At 35.8% G+C, this 19,587-nt stretch overlaps 1 protein-coding gene across 1 annotated transcript; it reads left to right on the plus strand.

Annotated features, from left to right (window-relative positions):
* Nucleotides 1–2,217: 2,217 nt before the first annotated feature.
* On the plus strand, nt 2,218–9,001 carry LOC112758983 (calcium-transporting ATPase 4, endoplasmic reticulum-type). The gene is made up of 8 exons (XM_025807782.3): nt 2,218–4,181; nt 4,409–4,481; nt 4,787–4,908; nt 5,593–5,874; nt 5,968–6,345; nt 6,864–6,973; nt 7,810–8,038; nt 8,144–9,001. Exons 1-8 carry the CDS (start codon nt 2,766–2,768, stop codon nt 8,720–8,722), a joined length of 3,189 nt encoding a protein of 1,062 aa, XP_025663567.1. The 5' UTR covers nt 2,218–2,765; the 3' UTR covers nt 8,723–9,001.
* Nucleotides 9,002–19,587: the final 10,586 nt, after the last annotated feature.

A 19,587-nucleotide genomic window follows, 5' to 3' on the forward strand; every position in this document is an offset into this window, starting at 1 on the left:
TATATTAACGGTTTCTAAGCTGTTTTCCAATAAGATTCAGATCGTGTTTATTTGGTCGTTTTTATATCAAACTTTGATTTGATCATGATCATAATTTATTGTTTGCTAATAATTAAAGCAAATGAAACTACATGTCTAATAATTTGGTATTCAAACATATCGTTAATATAAGAAAAATAAGACTAATCACATACTTTTTTATTAAAAATAATAAAAATAAACGATTGATTATATATTGTTAAAAATTAATGTTCAAAACTTTTACGTACATAATTTTCTTGAATGATAGCATAAAAAAGAATAAATTATTGGATATAAAGAATGAATAGATTCTTTATTTTTATTGAAAATTTAATCTTATAAAATATGTTATATAAAAAAATTTTCAATGTTTTTTAATTTTATTAATTCATGTAAAATACAATATCTTATAAAATTAATTTAAAAAAATAAAGAAAATCAATTCCAAAGGACATAGTATAAGTAAAAACCGTAATGAAGGTTCTAGAATTTCAGCTAAAAGCATTCTCAATAGTCAGTAGAAACCTTGAGGCCTGCAACTTCATTTTTTTTTTTTGGTGACTCTGCAACTTTATTTATAACAAATAAATTTGGCCAAAAAAAGTAAACGCCCAAAAAAATAAAAGTAATGCCATATATAATTTATTATTTATAGTTAATAATTAATTATTAATATTTAAAATATTGATTAAAAATATAATATTAAACTAAAATTAAAAGTTTTAAACTGCTCGCTAAGAATACTGAGAATATAACAGCTGGTTTCAAACTTTTTCAAAAAAAATAAATAAAATAAAACACCATATGGAACCAAGAAGAGGGAGTACGCAATACACGTACACACTACACACTTAAACAGTGTATCCAACCAATAGGAAGGCACGATTGAGACCACACAACCAATAGAAAATTTTAGACTTTATTTATCAAGTAATAATAGTGAATACAACTTACTTTTTAATATTATTTAGTTATTAGCTACTTGTTTAATAGATTTTCTAAAATAAATATTTTAAATATTTTATATATCGATATAGATAATTTGAATAAAATTTACGTTTTTGTGTCTTATTATTTATTTTATTTATAATATAAACAATTAATTATGAATATATAAGATATAAATTTTTAAACAAATATCACAAGTGCATATATGATAATCAAAGTTAGCATAGAAATATAATTATAATTAATTTATTTACACGATAAACGAAATATAAATATTTATATAAATATAAAAATATAATTTTTTAAAATAATAAAATGTATTAATAATTTGATTTTGAACGATTTAAATTAATAACTTTCTCATATTTGTTTGTACTGAATTTTTAAAGATGAATGATTTTAAATAATATGAAAAATAGGCGGTTTTAACTCACTAATTAGTTGACGTACAATAATTTTTAAAAAACAGCAACACATAATTTAAAAATAATAATTTTTTAAAAACCAACACATTTAAATTAGCACTCAATAAAATAAAAAGCATAAAAAAATTTAAAAATTTTGATAAACAAAATTTGTATGATATATAATTTAAATTTAAAATTTTTAATATAACAAAATTTTAAAAATTTTTTATTGTATTTTTTCTAAGTATTAATCTAAATGTGTTGGTTTATAGAACAATCATGTATCTAAATGGATGATTTAAAATTACTACTGTTACTTGAATTCATATGTTCTTCTTTTACTTAAATTGTACGTCTACTAATTTAAAAAGTTGAAACCTTCCACTATTATTTGAAATTATTTTAAAAAGTTTAGTATAAATAATATCAAAAAGTTATTAATTTAAAATTTAAAATATAAATGAGATATAAATTAATTAAAATAAATTTAAATAATAATAAAATATATAAATTTTTAATTTTTAAATTTATTAAAATTAAATTATTATTATTATTTTATTATTTATAAAAAATATATTTTTATATTTATAAAAAAAATATTTTTATACTTATAAATATTTATATCTTAATTATAGTGTAAACGAATTAATTATGACTATACGCAGAATATATCAACTTAACAACTTTCATATATCATGTATACACCTATAATATTTGTTAAAAAAATTGTGTGCAAATTACCTATATCAATAAATAAAATATTTAAAATGTTTATATAAAAAAATTCCGCTTGTTTAATAAAAAAAATATTAGTATTGCAGGAACGTACGAAGAAATTTCTAATCATACTTCAATTAATTCTTGATTAGATGCTTAGGATTTATATCATGAGCCACGGCCGCAACAAATACACTTGTATCTGTACGTAACTTAGGTTAGTTACTGGAAAGAGAAAAAATAAAAAATAAAAAACAAACGAGCACGTTCTACCAATGCGTGAGCCTTTCAATTGTTGAATCTTTCTCTTTCACGCTTTCCCTTTTTCTCTCTACCCTTTTCAGTTTTCACGAGAAGGAAGAAAGAACCCAATACTCCCTTCCCTTCTTTCTCTTCCAACCCAACCTTCAGTTCAGAAAATCATAACTCACACCTCACAACCGCTTACTTGCTTCACTTACACGTTGTCGCGATTTGTCGAATTTTTCCTACAAAGTACAAACTCTCTCGTTGTTCGATAATTGTGCATAGTTTTTTTTTTTTCTATATTTTTTTCAAATTAGGGTTTCGGATTAGTACACAATCTAACGGCTGATTCGATAGCTTCGTACTGATAATTGGGAGAAACAATTGTTAGATTGATTTCTCCAGGTTTTGATTTCTCGGATCTGAATGGGGAAGGGAGGCCAAGATTATGGGAGGCAAGAGAAGAAGAGTTCTGATGATTCTTCGGATCGCGACACGTTCAAGGCGTGGGCTAAGGACGTTCGAGAGTGTGAGGAACACTTCAAGGTGAGCGTGAAAACTGGATTAAGCAGTGAAGAAGTTGAGAATCGGAGACGGATCTATGGTTCCAACGAGCTCGAGAAGCACGAGGGTCAATCCATCTGGAGTTTGATCTTGGAGCAGTTCAACGACACCTTGGTTCGGATCCTCCTCGGCGCCGCCATCATTTCCTTCGTGCTCGCCTGGTACGACGGCGAGCATAGCGGCGAGAAGGATATCACGGCCTTCGTGGAGCCCCTGGTGATCTTCCTGATTCTGATTGTGAACGCCGTGGTTGGGGTTTGGCAAGAGAGCAATGCGGAGAAGGCTCTAGAAGCCTTGAAGGAGATCCAATCGGAGCACGCCTCTGTCATCCGTGACAACAAGAAAATCGCTAGCTTGCCGGCGAGGGATCTTGTTCCCGGTGATATTGTGGAGCTTAAAGTTGGGGATAAGGTTCCCGCGGATATGAGGGTTGTTGAATTGATCAGTTCCACTTTGAGGCTGGAGCAGGGATCTTTGACCGGTGAGAGTGAAGCAGTGAACAAGAGCAACAAGCCTGTGGCTGAGGATGCCGATATCCAAGGCAAGAGGTGCATGGTTTTTGCCGGGACGACTGTTGTTAATGGGAATTGCATCTGCTTGGTTACTCAGATTGGAATGGAGACTGAGATTGGGAAGGTTCATCAGCAGATACACGTGGCCTCGCAGAGTGAGGAGGATACTCCCTTGAAGAAGAAGCTCAATGAATTTGGAGAGACGCTGACTATGATAATTGGGTTAATTTGTATTCTTGTTTGGCTCATCAATGTTAAGTACTTCCTTTCCTGGGAATATGTGGATGGGTGGCCCAAGAATTTTAAGTTCTCATTTGAGAAGTGTACGTATTACTTTGAGATTGCTGTGGCATTGGCTGTTGCTGCTATTCCGGAGGGTTTGCCTGCGGTCATCACAACTTGTCTGGCTTTGGGCACTCGCAAGATGGCGCAGAAGAATGCCTTGGTTCGGAAGCTACCTAGTGTGGAAACTCTGGGTTGTACAACTGTGATTTGTTCGGATAAGACTGGTACATTGACCACTAACCAGATGTCAGTGACTAAACTGGTAGCTATTGGCCATAATGTAGACACGTTGCGAGCATTCAAAGTGGATGGAACTACCTACAATCCAGCAGGTGGTAAAATAGAGAACTGGCCAGCTGGTGATATGGATGCTAATCTTCAGACGATAGCGAAAATAGCCGCCATCTGCAATGATGCTGGTGTCACACAGTCGGATCATAAATTTGTCGCTCACGGAATGCCTACAGAAGCGGCCTTGAAGGTGCGCCCTCCACTTGTTCTTTAGCTATTTTCCCATGTCGCCTGCTACTTGTGATTTTCATTTGGATTAACGGTCATTTTGAAAGTGGTATCTTAGACTGAGCAACTTAGCTATTCTATCATTGGCCCGCAGATTGGTTCATTTAGTTCTATCCGATCCTTATGAAGTTATTCTTATAGCTAGTAGAACTGTTTTGACGAATTTTGTGCTGTCCCTTGGAATTCCAGGTTCTGGTAGAGAAGATGGGCCTTCCTAAAGGATCAAAGGATGTAAACTCGGCAAGTACGAGTAGCTTACTACGTAAGTTAAATCTCTCTGGCATAAATTGTTTGCTTCAATGCAACAGTGCAGTTGTTTAATGCCTCATTTTAATACACTGAACCACTTTCAAAAGGAGTTTCCTAATTTTGTTGTCTGTAATGATAACTTAGATTGTTGTATTTTACATAAGTTGTAATGCAAGATGATTATATCTGGTAACTACTCTGTGCTGTGTGGGTAAAGTATTTGAACGGGAATATACATATAGATTGTAATTGTAATTTGGTGAGCATGGAGACAAACTTAACCTAATTTACTTGCTTGACTTTCAAATTTTAATCTAGGTTGTTGTGAATGGTGGTCTCAACGTGAACGGCGGATTGCTACCCTTGAGTTTGACCGTGATAGAAAATCAATGGGTGTCATTGTAGACTCTAATGAACGGAAAAAGTCGCTTCTGGTTAAGGTATTATATGTTATTGTGGCCTTCTCTACTTAAAAATGAGTATTCAGATTATTCACCCCCCCCCCCCTTTTCTTTTTTTTTTTCTTTACTACTATCAATTTGTTATGTATCACATGATTGGTTATAATTCTGCTTAATTTTGCATACAGAGATGATATGCTATTTTTCTTTTGTTCGTTTACTTTAAAATAAATTGATGACTTCTTTTCTTGGGGCAAATATTTTTCTGAGTGAGGCACTTCTGTGTGAAATAATTTTATTTATACTGAAAGTAAAGCAAAGTTACTCAGTGTCATCATGTATAAATAATTTAAATGGCAGTCGAAGGTGACAGTTTCCGCAGTTGCAATAAGTGCAGCAATCCATGGAACATGCGAGAATGGCATCCTGGGTTCCTAAAAAGCATTTGAGCATGTTTCCAGAGGCTAGTCTACGAAACATGAATTTTAATGAATGTAATAATATGAGTTCTTTTCAGCGGCCTGTTTTTGAATTGATATTTTCCAAATTAAGTTGCATGGGATGTTTGTCTAGGCTCCTTCTCTACTGTCACATTTTTCTGCTGTAGTCGTATTTCCTGTAGCACACATGAGCACAAGCATGCTTTTGTTGTTTCTTTTTCTGATTTCCTTTTCTTTTCTGTTGGGAGAATTTTAAACTGATGTTTAGACCAAATTTTTATAGGGTGCAGTGGAAAATGTGTTGGAAAGAAGCACTAAAATTCAGTTGCGTGACGGTTCTGTTGTGAAACTGGATGCTAATGCTAGGAAGCTTGTATTGCAAGCTCTACATGAAATGTCAACTAGTGCTTTACGTTGTTTGGGATTTGCATACAAAGATGAGCTACGTGATTTTGTAACCTACAGTGGTAATGACGATCATCCAGCTCACCAGCTCTTGCTTAATCCTTCCAACTATCCATCAATTGAAAGTGAACTTATTTTTGTTGGCTTGGTTGGGTTGAGGGTAAGTTTTAAGATTTTTTTGTTCTTTCTCACTTTCATCATATCTGGTTGGGTTGGTGAACTTTGTCAAATTAAATGCTGCATTTACACATAGGATCCACCTAGGGAAGAGGTGCACCAAGCCATCGAAGACTGCAGAGCAGCTGGAATTCGTGTTATGGTTATTACTGGAGACAACAAGAACACTGCAGAAGCTATATGCCGTGAAATAGGTGTATTTAAATCCAATGAAGAACTTACTTCAAAAAGTTTAACTGGGAAAGATTTTATGGAACTGCGCGATAAGAAAGCTCATCTGAGACAGGCTGGTGGGCTTTTGTTTTCAAGGGCTGAACCCAGGCACAAGCAAGAAATTGTGAGGCTGCTCAAAGAGGACGGTGAGGTGGTGGCCATGACTGGAGATGGTGTTAATGATGCACCTGCATTGAAGCTTGCTGACATTGGCGTTGCTATGGGTATTACAGGAACTGAGGTATTATGTTTTCACTATGATCACTCCATGTTTCTCATTCGATAAGGGGTAAATAGTAAATATTAGTGATTAGCAATCCTGAGATGTATGGGTTTGTAAAGTTGTCCGAACGCAAACCTAGTCTGTTAGGGCCTTGTTCAATTTCGTTGTATGAAGTTTGATAGCATAAACTTGTGGTCCATCAATTGTTATCTCATGGTTATTAAAAGTTATTAAATTATTATACAGCAATTATTAGTTAGGATAAAATTATACAGTAGTCATACAGAATGCGCCATGTATTATACTTACATTCGAAAAATATTACTAATTTCCAGCAGTATGCTATACTATTAAGTCTTATACCATTAGAGATTATCCTATACTATATGGTACACCAAATAGGGCTTTAGATGAGACCTTTGTGACTAGTTATTGAAATTCGATAAAAATAAAATAAAATAAATAAAATTTAATTTGATTATTTTATTTTGCATCTAGCAAACTCACCACACTTGTTTCATGGTATTCCAATCTAGGTGGCAAAGGAAGCTTCAGATATGGTGTTGGCAGATGACAACTTTAGTACCATTGTTGCTGCTGTTGGAGAGGGTAGATCAATCTACAATAACATGAAGGCTTTTATCAGGTAAGTAAATTTCTCTTTTTGTTTCTTTTATTTTGTTTCAAATTTTTGGTATGCAAATTTTTATCGAGGTGAAGGCCCAAAATTTTATATATACAACAGAGTTTGTTCCTTAGGTGCTCATGACTAATGAGAGGCAGTGATTGCTTCATAATTGACATTTGTTGCTTTTAACTATCAATGATCCGTGCCATGGTTGGCAATTGCGACATATGGTCTAATTTAATGACTTAAACAGTATAGAAAATGAAGGTTAATTTGCGATATTACTTCCTTTTTCAATTTTATTTGTGTTGTACAGTTGTAGTTCTAAAGACAAATGAACTAGTACAGGTGAAATGCCTTTTCCTTTCTTACGCCTTCACATTTCTTTTAAAGGGATGGCAATTTGAAAGAATGCTTGAATATAAGACTAGAACTTCAAGTTCTAGATGCCACTTTATTTTTAAGTGAGTGATAATTGTAATTTTCCATTTTGGCTTAGTCTGAATCTTAAAACAGTGTTGCATGGCTTTTCATATACTGAAAAATCAATTAAGCACATTTGCTACAGTTCTCAAAAAAGTGATTTTTGAAAATTTTTAACTTGAACTCATAATTATTTGTTTTATATTTTTTGGGGGAGTAGGATAATATAGTTAAAATGTTGAAAATAGATTTTTTGAGAAGTTATTCTGTTCAGCTTTTGGGAACACACACACACACACACACAAACTTGCCGTATATGACTATATCTAGTTTTCTACCTTTGTTTTGTATATATATAATTATATATACTTGAAAGGCCCTCTAATGATAAAGTCTAACTAATATCCTTTCCTTGTGTCTGATTTATACAGGTACATGATCTCTTCCAATATGGGAGAGGTTGCGTCTATATTTCTAACGGCTGCATTAGGTATTCCTGAAGGACTGATACCTGTCCAGCTTCTATGGGTCAATCTTGTGACCGATGGACCCCCTGCAACAGCTTTGGGATTTAATCCTCCTGATAACGATATAATGAAGAAGCCTCCTCGTCGCAGTGATGACTCACTGATTAACATGTGGATCTTATTCCGCTATCTGGTATCTTTTCCTTTTATGTCCCCCTCTAATCTGGGCATTATGTTTCAAATGCTGATAAAATATATTGATTACTTATTCTAATCTTCCCGCTGTTATGCTTCAAAGGTAATTGGGATGTACGTTGGAATAGCTACAGTTGGTGTCTTCATCATATGGTTTACTTGTGGGTCTTTCATGGGCATCGATCTTTCAGGGGATGGACATACTCTAGTCACTTACTCCCAACTTGCCAATTGGGGTCAATGCCCCACTTGGACCAACTTCACTGCTTCCCCCTTCACGGCTGGTAACCAAGTTGTTACCTTTGATGGGCCCTGTGATTATTTCCGTACTGGCAAGGTGAAGGCTATGACACTATCACTCTCGGTGTTGGTAGCAATTGAAATGTTCAACTCCCTCAATGCTCTTTCTGAGGATGGAAGCCTTTTGTCAATGCCCCCGTGGGTCAACCCGTGGCTACTCTTGGCAATGTCTGTATCATTCGGTTTGCACTTTTTGATCTTGTACGTGCCATTCTTGGCCAAAGTATTTGGTATTGTGCCCCTGAGCTTGAATGAATGGCTTTTGGTTTTGGCTGTCGCATTTCCCGTCATTATAATCGATGAGATTCTGAAATTCATTGGGAGGTGTACAAGTTCGTCTCAAACATCAGCCGCAAGGAAATCAAAGCAAAAATCAGAGTAGACAACTTACCGTAGTGTTTAGAAGAGAAGTTGCCGATCCCTTCAGTGGAATCCAATTTGATATTATTGAGACTGAAGACATGGCCACAACTCTAAGTAATTATAGTTTAGTACTATTTTTAGGACTCTCTCTAGTCTTCATCCCATTTTATAATTAACGAGGGATTGTAGCCTTGCAGTGAGTGCACACTATATGTTGCATTATTTTTTTTTGTCTTGTTTTTGTTCTTTCAACTTTCAAAGGATTTTGAAATAGAAAAAGGAAATGACCTTGATTTCTCATGCATTTGTCAACCTGATACAAGACGCATTGTTTAGTTTTTTGTCAATTAGAACTCAGTATGGACACTACGATTGAAACCTATTGGATTATTTCTTCACCCCGGGATCCTTATAGAGCACGATTTTACTCTAATATTCCTGCTTTCTTAATTCTCCATCATACGCAAGGAAAGCGCTTTCTCATGACGTCCGTGTAGAAACTGCATTGTTGGTTAACCCACACAAGTTTTCTAGTTAGATGAACGCCCCATCCCATGTGTTCAAAAATCATTTTAGTCAAGTTGATTGAGACATATAACTATAACGTTTAACTGTCAATGAAACGATGACTTATGTTAGTTTGATCCAATGGGAACCCTATGTTCCATGCCAATCTTTATGATTGACTATTGGGTTTTCAACATTTTCCTCAAATGGAAAACCAATCGAATTTGGCTCGCTTCGCACGAAGATGGAGATGAATATATGTATCGCCAAGCAACAATTATAGAACATATTTTTGGGAATTATGAAAAGATTTTCTTTAAGAAAAAATGAAAATTAAAAAGGGAAAACCTAAAATTAATTATGTTTGGGTAAAACTCTAAAATTACATTATAATTATAGTTAATAATTCTAAGCATGATCTTACAAGGAAAAGCAATATTTTGAAATTTATAATTGTTCATATCCTAATCCACAACTTAACTAATCCTAAAATGAATAAAACCCAACTAATACTCTATTTTCAGATCTACATTACTTGAGGTCGGACACAGCCACATGGGTCTAACCCCACTTATTTAAGTAACTAACTCCTAAAGTAGTAATTAACTCCTAGAGTATCTTCTACTCATCTAGAAAGGAGATCTCAACAATCTTTCTAATAAAAAGGAACAACTATCTACCATCAAAGATGGAATCACTTTATAAAGTGGTTATTGGGTGGCAAACGGGTCGAAACTCACCAGGCTGGCCAGTATAACTCGTCCAAAAAAGCGGGTTAAGCTAGAAATTTGAGACCACAATAATAAAAGAGTCCGCTTAACTTGCACCGCTTAACCCATGGATTTTGGCAGGGCGGGGAAGGCTTACCCACTGGCCGCCATTTTATTTTTTCAATTAATATGAATTTAGAACATTACTTTTGTTCTTGTATTTAGAATTTTTGTCTATTTTATTTTAAGTTATAATTTGAACTATGTTTGATTAATTAGATATTTGGACAATGATTAATTAGACTCTAATTGCACATAAAAGTTTGGTTAATGATTGTGTTTATTAAATATTTAGAATTATAATGACTTTAGTTATTGTGAATTTAGAAATTATATTTTTTTATGTCTTTAGAAATTATAAGTTTATTGAAATGTTTGTGAAATTATATATATTTTAAGATATTTAGTGGTTTAATAATTTTTAAAAAAACAAAAGAAAATTGGCGGGTTTATCTCGCCATCCGCCATTAGGCAAGGCGGGTAAAAATTAGAACCACCTTATTAGGCGGGGCGGAGCGGGCTAGCCCACCAAATGGTGAGCTTTTGGCAGGGCGGGACAGGGTTAGCTAACCCGTTTGCCACCCCTATTATTAGCCCACCACCTACAATGATAAATACCCTGATACCCTTAAGTATTCTTCAAACTCTGATCTACATAAAAAAACCTGCCTAAAATCCTTACTAACTTAAGCATTAGAGTCCCTTGCAGATATTACCCCCACCTTCACTAAGATGTCAGACGACGATACTTTAGCACCAGAAAACATCGGACACAACCCCAAAAGGAGCTTAGACCTCACGTTCAAGCCTAAATCACAGTTTCAGGCAATTCCCATAATATTGACGCTGTTGTTAGGGACTTGGTAAGCAACACTGTACGATGGTAGACGACATTCCAAAAGACGGACACACGACTTCTGATTCAAAGGACTATGAAGAAGAGCAACACAACGACGATCATGTAATTGTCATGCCTCCCCGGCCTGACAAGGGGAATGGTATTGCTAGAGATACACACCTTACAAATCAAGGAGGACGAAGAATAAGCTCAGAAGTCCATCACTCGGGGAGATTGGGAGAAAGAGATCCTACAGAGCTCGTGGGACTGGTTCACGGGCATCAAGGTCAGTTGGAGCAGGTTGAGAATGAATTAGAATGACAATGTGAATCAGAACGAGCTCTACAAAGGGAGGTACGACGACAAAAAAAAACTGGAAAAAATCTCGAGAAGATGGAATCCGACCTCAAGGGTAGGAAATCCCGAGCTGTTTGAGAGGAAATGCCTTTAGGAGGCAAAGATCCATTCACAGAAGAGATCATGCAGGCTAAGGTTCCTAGAAACTTTAAAATCCCATACATGGACCTTTATGATGGAACGACCGACCCAAGACACCATCTGAGCAATTTCAAGAGTCACATGTACTTGGCTGACACATCGGATGCAACTTGCTGCAAAGCTTTTTTGACTACATTAACCAAGGCGGCAATGAAGTGGTTCGACAACTTACCATCCAGGTCAGTCACTTGCTTTGACGACTTAAAAAGGAGTTTTCTTACCCGATTCTCTATCCAAAAAGACAAGGCTAAGTATGCTCCGAGTCTCTTGGAAGTAAAATAAGAGGTCGGGAAATCTCCAAGAGCCTATATGAAAAGGTTCAAGAAAGTGTGCTTGGAGATTCAAAACCTACCTATCATAGCGGTCATTATGGGACTAGTCAACGACCTCAGAGAAGACACGTTCTCTCAATCCATATTAAAGAGACACCCAATATCTTTATATGACGTGTAAGAACGGACAGAAAAATATATCAACATGAAAGAAACGAAAAGATAAGAAAATCCATCCCAGGACAGAACAACCAATATCAAGCCTGGGGTAAAGAAAAAGAGGTAAAGTAAAAAGAAGGGTACAACTCAGGCAGACATCGAAGATACCATTCTTACACCGCACTACCAGTCTCCCTCATCGATGTGTACAGAGAAATCTGTCACATTGAGAAGATACCGCCTCCCAGACACATTAAAAGCAAGAAAGGTCGAAATCAGTCAAAATATTAGGAATACTACAAGATGTACGACGATTCCACCAATGATTGCTATGATTTAAAGAATGTGATTGAACAACTGGCCAGAGAAATTTAGCTAGACAGATTCCTAGCTCAGAGAACAGATGATCACAACAAAAGAAAGAGAGATGAATACAAGGATAAGCGAGACCAATCTCAACGCCTGGAAAGGCATGTCCACATAATCGTTGGAGGGTTCGCAAGAGGGGTGGATAACAAAATCTTCCCAGAAAAGGCACCTAAAGGAAGTATACCAGGTCGGCAAAGATGATGAAACACCTGACTTGCCTACAATCACCTTTACCAAAGAAGATGCACGAGGAGTGATGCTCGGGCACGATCACCTAGTGGTAATCACAATATCCTCGACAATGCAAACCTTCACAGAACCTTGATAGATCAAGGGAGTTCAGCTGATATTCTATTCAGACTAGCATTTGATAAGCTAGGCCTAGAGGAAAAGGACTAGAGATCATACTCAGATGCTCTCTTTGGTATGGGAGATACTCCTATCTGACCGCTAGAATTCATCTTTCTCTATACCACCTTTGGTAAAGGCATAAAAGCAAGAACCCTAAGGATATACTACATTATGGTGAATGTGAAATCTGCCTACAATGCCCTGCTAGGTCGGGCAACCCTAAACCGACTGGTAGCAGTAGTCTTAACTCTCCATCACTACATAAAGTTCCCTACTCCTGAGGGAATAACAACTGTGAGAGGAGATCAGAAACTGGCAAGAAGGTGTTATAATGAAAGTTTGAACCTACGAGGGTATGTGAAAGAGAAAGAAGTCATTACCATGTGTAATACCCTATCATACTAAACTTCACCTATAGTCGTAAAGCAAAGACGATAAAGCATCATGACAATTTTAAAGCTCATACAAGAATATATAGTCCAAGATAGTATTACAAATTAGAAGCCCGATAAGAAGAATAGAAGATCAAAGACTAAATATATATATATATATAATAATAATAATAATAATAATAATAATAATAATAATAATAATAATAATAATAATAATAATAATAATAATAATAATAATAATAATAATAATAATAATAAAAAGAAAACTAGTCACTCCCCGCAGAGTTTAGGCTGGCTAGTTAAAAGATACAATAGAGTATTTAAGTTAAAACAACTACGTCCTATCTCTCAAAGTTTTCAAAATAAAAGCTTCTAAGGCAACAATATACAAAAGTGACAGATAACTACAACAAAAGAAACAAAAGTAAAACTGGAGCCATCTTCCGCTCTGTCACCATCCGCAAAACTCACCGAGGTGGGATGCGACCTGCATCTGAAAAACAATAATAATATATGGTATGAGAACTGGGGGTTCTCAGTATGGTAACAATGTCCAATAGATAAGATATAAGGTTCTGAAAAGCCAAAGACAATCCTAAAACTTCCCAAAGCATAGCATTATAATACATTCTTAGTTTCATAAAGGGGTTATCTGATTTAAGGGATTTTTAATCTAATAGTCACCATTGTCCCACAGCCTTCGCCAACCTATCCTCTATGCGATCCCATCGTCACTGCCTCCCGAACCTCCTCAATCCCAGCAGAAAGCACAACTAAATGCAGATAAGTAAAACCCAAGTAGATTTCATATACAGCAAGTAACTTAAGTAACATTTAAGCATGTTATACAATTAGGCATACTACAAGTAGTCAATCCGAACAAACACATATAATGCATATGATGAAGGTCTGTCCTATTGGCCGTGATATCACTTGTCGGTTCAACTGCCAACCCGATACATCCCCTCGGGATGTCGCCTTTCTGTCACGTATATATATAAGCTCCCTGGGATATAGTGTCCTAGCACACTCTTATGGGATATAGTGCCCGATCACACTCATGTGACACAAAAGGATGTGGGCGGGAGACTGCCTTAGACCCCACATCTGAACGTAGGCTGGATTAACTAACCGTCCGTATGCCAGCACTGCAACCTTGACAAGCGGGATTAACCAACCGTCCTTGCCAGGTGCATAGCGACTTACCAATAATCTCATGAGTCTTAGCCTTAAAAAGCAGGATTAACCATTGTCCTTGCCAGGTACATAACGATATATCAATAATCTCATGAGCCACAACCTAGACAAGCATGATTAACCAACCATCCTTGCTAGGCGTATAGCAAATTTCCAACAACAATACATCCTTTTCTCAATTCATTATAAGCATACCACTCCACCAATCCACTCTAGTTATTCCATCCACATTACGTTATAAACCTAAGTCAACGTCTCTAGATTCATAACAGAAAATATCCTTTTTAATTTTATCCAGTACACTCTCGCTCATCCCAAAGTCTAAACACTAGCTAGGGAACCTTAAACAATAGCTACGGAGGTTTAGAAAGCTAGAGGAATACTTGAAAACTGAAAAATATAATTTCAGCAAAACAGGGTAGTCATGCATACGCATGCCCTCCGCATGGATTTTGAAATTTTCATGTGTTGCGTATGCGAGCACCTTGGGCAGAAGCGTTTACTCGCGTATGCGTACCACCTGCCATGTACGCGAGATTTCAAAATCTCACTTGTCGCGTATGCGAGACAGTACCACGTACGCGAGAATATTGGGCTGAGCCAGATGCTCACGCCACGTGACACCTCGACGTATGCATGAATGCTGGTTTTCAGAAAAGCTATTATGCTGCAGAAAATTCAGTTTTTCGATCAAACTTCAAACACGTATAACTTTTTTGTTAAAAATCATTTTTCATCCGTTCTCTGAAAGTCATGAACTACACAAATCCAATTTTTATTTGAAACTAGTTTCATAAAATTTGAGGGTTTGAAAACCATGTTATGGCCCGTTGAAATTCGTTAAAAACAGGTTTTTACCAAAATTTACCAAATTCCTCTTTTTTCCGAAACTCTCATTCAACTTCAAAAATCCAAACTATACCAATCTCAACCCTTTAACATCTAACAATTTAACCTTTCAATTCACCAATCCATTCAATCCAAGCCTATTCACTCATTCCAAATCATTTCAATTCACAAATTCAAAATCCAACAATATTCACCAAAATTGATTACCAAACTCACATTCCCATCAATCATCATAACAATCAATAATTATCATTCATTCCAATCCATCATTCTTACCCGGACTTACCCGGTCATGGCCTCTAGCCCAAATTTTACCAATACTCATCATCACAATTATTACACATCAATTTCATTCACATGCTCATATCAAAACTCCATCCAATTAATCACACATATTCCATCAACCAATTCATACAATTCAAACCTATCTTAAGACAACTAGCCTAAGTTTCATACAACACTACATATTATCTAAAGAAAATCAAAACCATACCTTGGCCGATTTCTCCCAAGCTCCCAATTAAGCTATCAAATCAAATTAACAAGTTCTAACCACAAAAGCTCAATTCTAAGCAATCCAAATCACCAATTCAACTCCAATCAACATGAATTTCAAGCTAGCCTCATACAATTACTCAAAATTAACACTAGGGTTTAACAATGTCAATAAACCACAAGGGTTTAGATTTTCTTATCTTACCCACTGGTGTTTGAGGTGAAACCCAACAATCACCCAAGCAAGAAAATAGAAGATGATCTATTTTGTGTACAAGATCAGAAGTACCTGAATCTTGTTTGAAAATAGAAGCTTTGAGGTTTTGTCTAATCTTTGGGTTGATCTTAAAAGGTTTAAACATAGTCTTTTCTAAAGTTTTAGGGGATTCATGTGTATTGATACTTGGGGAGATAAGCTTCTGACCTAAAGTTTGGAGATATTTGTTGGTATAGTTAGCCTGTTCCATGATATTCTTGATATCTTTAGGCCCAATGGGTTCGTTTAAATTTTTTGTTTTGAAGGGTGAGGCCATGACAGGAGTTTGTTTAGCATCCCGATTATCTGATGTGTCTAAGAGACTTAGGCATAACAACTTCCATGATTCCCTTATAGGAACTGTTGAAGCAAGCCTAGGACACGGTCCGCTCTATTTCAATTGCTTTCCCAACAAAACTGTGAGTTTGCTAGATCGAAATATCTTAGACTCACTCTTTCTCAACATCCGACTTCATGGACTTGACATGAAAGAAGGATCTATTCCTGCAGCCTTAATCTATAGGATTCAGTACAAGGTCATGAACACTTGTAATTCCAGAGTCCTTTTAAAAACAACCGATCGTGAGACAACTCTTTTTGTCACAGACATGACCAAAGCAAACGTTACTATACCCCGTCTCATTAAATGGGATGAAATTGATCTCTCTGAATCTTGGGCTATAGAGCGTGCCATACCTACTATACCTAGACAAGCCCCCCAATTACAAGAAATTAAGCAAGATGAGAATGGAAAGGTAGAAAGCTTCTTTGACAGAAGAAATTCTTTTTTTATCGAGATCTGAAGCTGCATCTATTTACAAATCTGACTTCGCCTCAGCAGGGAGGTCTTTATCTATAAGATCTCATTCCTCTCTTCTTAATTCACGAATTAGGATGGCCAACCCAGAAATCAACCTTACAGGGTTACAAACAAACTCTAGTATTCCTAAACCTGTTTACCAAAAAGAAGAGGATATAGATGAACATTCTATTCAATCCCCAACATATTCCTCCTTAAATGATGATGTCAATATCAATGTTAACTAAAGACTTTGTCATAGATATGGAAGCCTTGTGAAGGAACGTCAATTCTGAAGAATGAAAACTTCAGAAGAGATGGTACTTGCAAACCTTTAAGGCTAATCAAATCTCTTATTTTCGGGAGCAATATTATCACTTCTTCAACCAGACCAAGATGCACATTCCTTTCTTTGAATGGTTCCATGCTTATAGCATAAAAAATAATATAGACTATCCTTTCAAGGCGGATATTAGTACATCTCATTCTGCGAATGTTATTTCTACCTGGAAAATCCAGGAGGGGGAATTGGTTAAGTCAGAATTTTCTCCAACAGGAAAGTTCATCCTTACAGATAACTAGGATGCTAAACAAACTCCTGTCATGACCTCACCCTTCAAAACAAAAAATTTAGATGAACCCATTGGGCCTAAAGATATCAAGAATATTATGGAACAGGCCAACTATACCAATAAATATCTCCAAACTTTAGGTCAGAAGCTTAGCTCCCTAAGTATCAGTACATATGAATCCCCTAAAATTTTAGAAAAGCCTCTATTTAAACCTTTTAAGATCAACCCAAAGGTTAGACAAAACCTCAAATCTTCTATTTTCAAACAAGATTTAGGTACTTCTAATCTTGTACACAAAATAGATCATCTTCTCATCCAAATGACCATCCCTGACACTCCGCAAACCACCGAATCATCCACAAGAGTCACTAGGCAATCAGCTAAAAGGTCCATTAATGTTCTTCATGAGGAGTCGCAAGACTCAGACAATGGTTCAGATTCACCGAGAATCAACCTTATCATGACCACCTCCATTACTAAATGGAAAGGTCTTACTAAACCTATCTCTAAACCACTGCTCCTGACCTAGCTCTGGAAGACAGAGAACTAGGCTTCAATAGCTTCAATGCGAACAACGTCTATGAATGGAATATAGATGGAAAAATAGAGTACAACATCATGCATATGTTACAACATATGACAATGGTATGTACGGCCTACCAAACCGCCCATGAAAGTTTCGAAGAAGCAATAGCAAATGTTATTATGTCAGAATTTTCAAGGTAACTTAAAGGATGGTGGGATAATTATCTCACAAATGAGGAGAAAGATGCCATCCTATCAGCAGTTAAAACCAATGATAATGGCGAACCTATTCTTAATGAGAATGGGAAAACCATCCCTGATGCTGTTAGCACCTTGATCTTTACTATAGCAAACCATTTCATAGGAGATCAATCTTTGTGGAAAGATCGGTTTGCTGAACTTCTGTCCAATCTTAAGTGCAAATCCCTGTCCAATTTCAAGTGGTATAGAGATACCTTCTTAACCAGAGTCTTCACCAGAGAAGATAGCCAACAGTTGTTCTGGAAAGAAAAGTTCTTAGCCGGACTCTCGAAATCCCTGGGAGATAAAGTCAGGGACAAAATCAGAAGTTTAACTCTGGATGGAATTATTCCATATAATTCTTTGAGTTATAGCCAATTAATTTCTTATGTCCAAAAAGTTGCCTTAAAAATTTGTCAAGATGACAAAATTCAGAGGCAACTAGTCCGCAAAAAGGTCCAAAACAAAAAAGATTTAGGTTCCTTCTGTGAACAGTTTGGCTTACCCTCTTGTAGTAAGAAAAGAACAAAACAGCCTTACCAAAAAACCCGTTGGCCTGATCAAAACCGACATTGGAAACCCAAGAAACATTACAAGCCTCCTCCTAGACAAAGGAAAGACAAAGATAAGGAACCCTATAAAAATCAGATTATCTGTTTTAATTACAAAAAACCAGGTCATATCAGTAAGTACTGTAGACTCAAGAAAAAGATCAACAATCTCAACCTTGACCCTCAGATTGAGGAGCAGATTATAACCTCTTCATCGAAAGCTCGGAAGAAGAATCAGAACATGAATTTTCTGAGGACTTAAACAATATCCAGCATGATGATGATATATCCTTATCATCTGATGAATATTTTGAGCTCAATGTCATCACAAAAGAACAAGATCTTCTTTTCGATGCCATAAACGCCATCTCAAACCCTGAATAGAGAAAATACTTTCTTCAAAAGTTCAAAGAAACCTTAGAAACAAAAAATAAATCCAAAGCTCTGGTTATCAAAAACAAGTACGATGTCAAACCTATTTTCAAAAAACTCAAAAAACAAGTTTTTAAGCCTGTTACTATCTAGGACCTTCAAAATGAAATTAATTTTCTCAAAAAAGAGATTCATCTCATTAAACAACAAACAACAATAGCACCAGAATTGCTTATCTCATATTCTGGAGGAAGATTCTGATAACACTGAGGAAGAGCCTTAGAAGGATCAAAATCTTTAAAACCAAAATTTTCAAAATGAAGAAGATGATCAAATTGTCCAACTCTCAAAGGATGATCAAGAAGATGAGATAGCAGAAATTCTGCGGTTAGTCAGTTAATTAACCGTAATGAAATTCTATATCAATATTCGAATTGTCATCCAGGACTTTGTTTTGGAAACTGTAGCCTTGTTTGATACAGGTGCAGATCAAAATTTTATTTTGGAAGGATTAATCCCAACAAAATATTTTGAAAAAAACTACAGAGCGCCTTAGTACAGCTAACGGCGACCGTTTTCAAATTAAGTACAAGCTCTCTGAGGCTGTCATCAAAAATGGTCTTCTACGGATAAAAACACCCTTCCTCCTTGTCCAAGATTTAATAAATCAGGTCATTTTGGGGTCACTCTTTATTAGAACTCTTTTCCCGTTGATGATGTCATACGACGATATCACTACCTACATAGGAGGAACCCCAACAACCTTCTAATTTGTTTCAACCCCCGTTCACAGAACTTTTAACCTACTCCAATTCAAAACTAATCAAATCAACTTCTTAAAAGAAGAAGTCTCCTTCAAAACCCTTGAAACT

This window comes from Arachis hypogaea, chromosome 16 (assembly GCF_003086295.3).
Source record: "Arachis hypogaea cultivar Tifrunner chromosome 16, arahy.Tifrunner.gnm2.J5K5, whole genome shotgun sequence".
NCBI classification, from domain to species: Eukaryota; Viridiplantae; Streptophyta; class Magnoliopsida; order Fabales; family Fabaceae; genus Arachis; species Arachis hypogaea.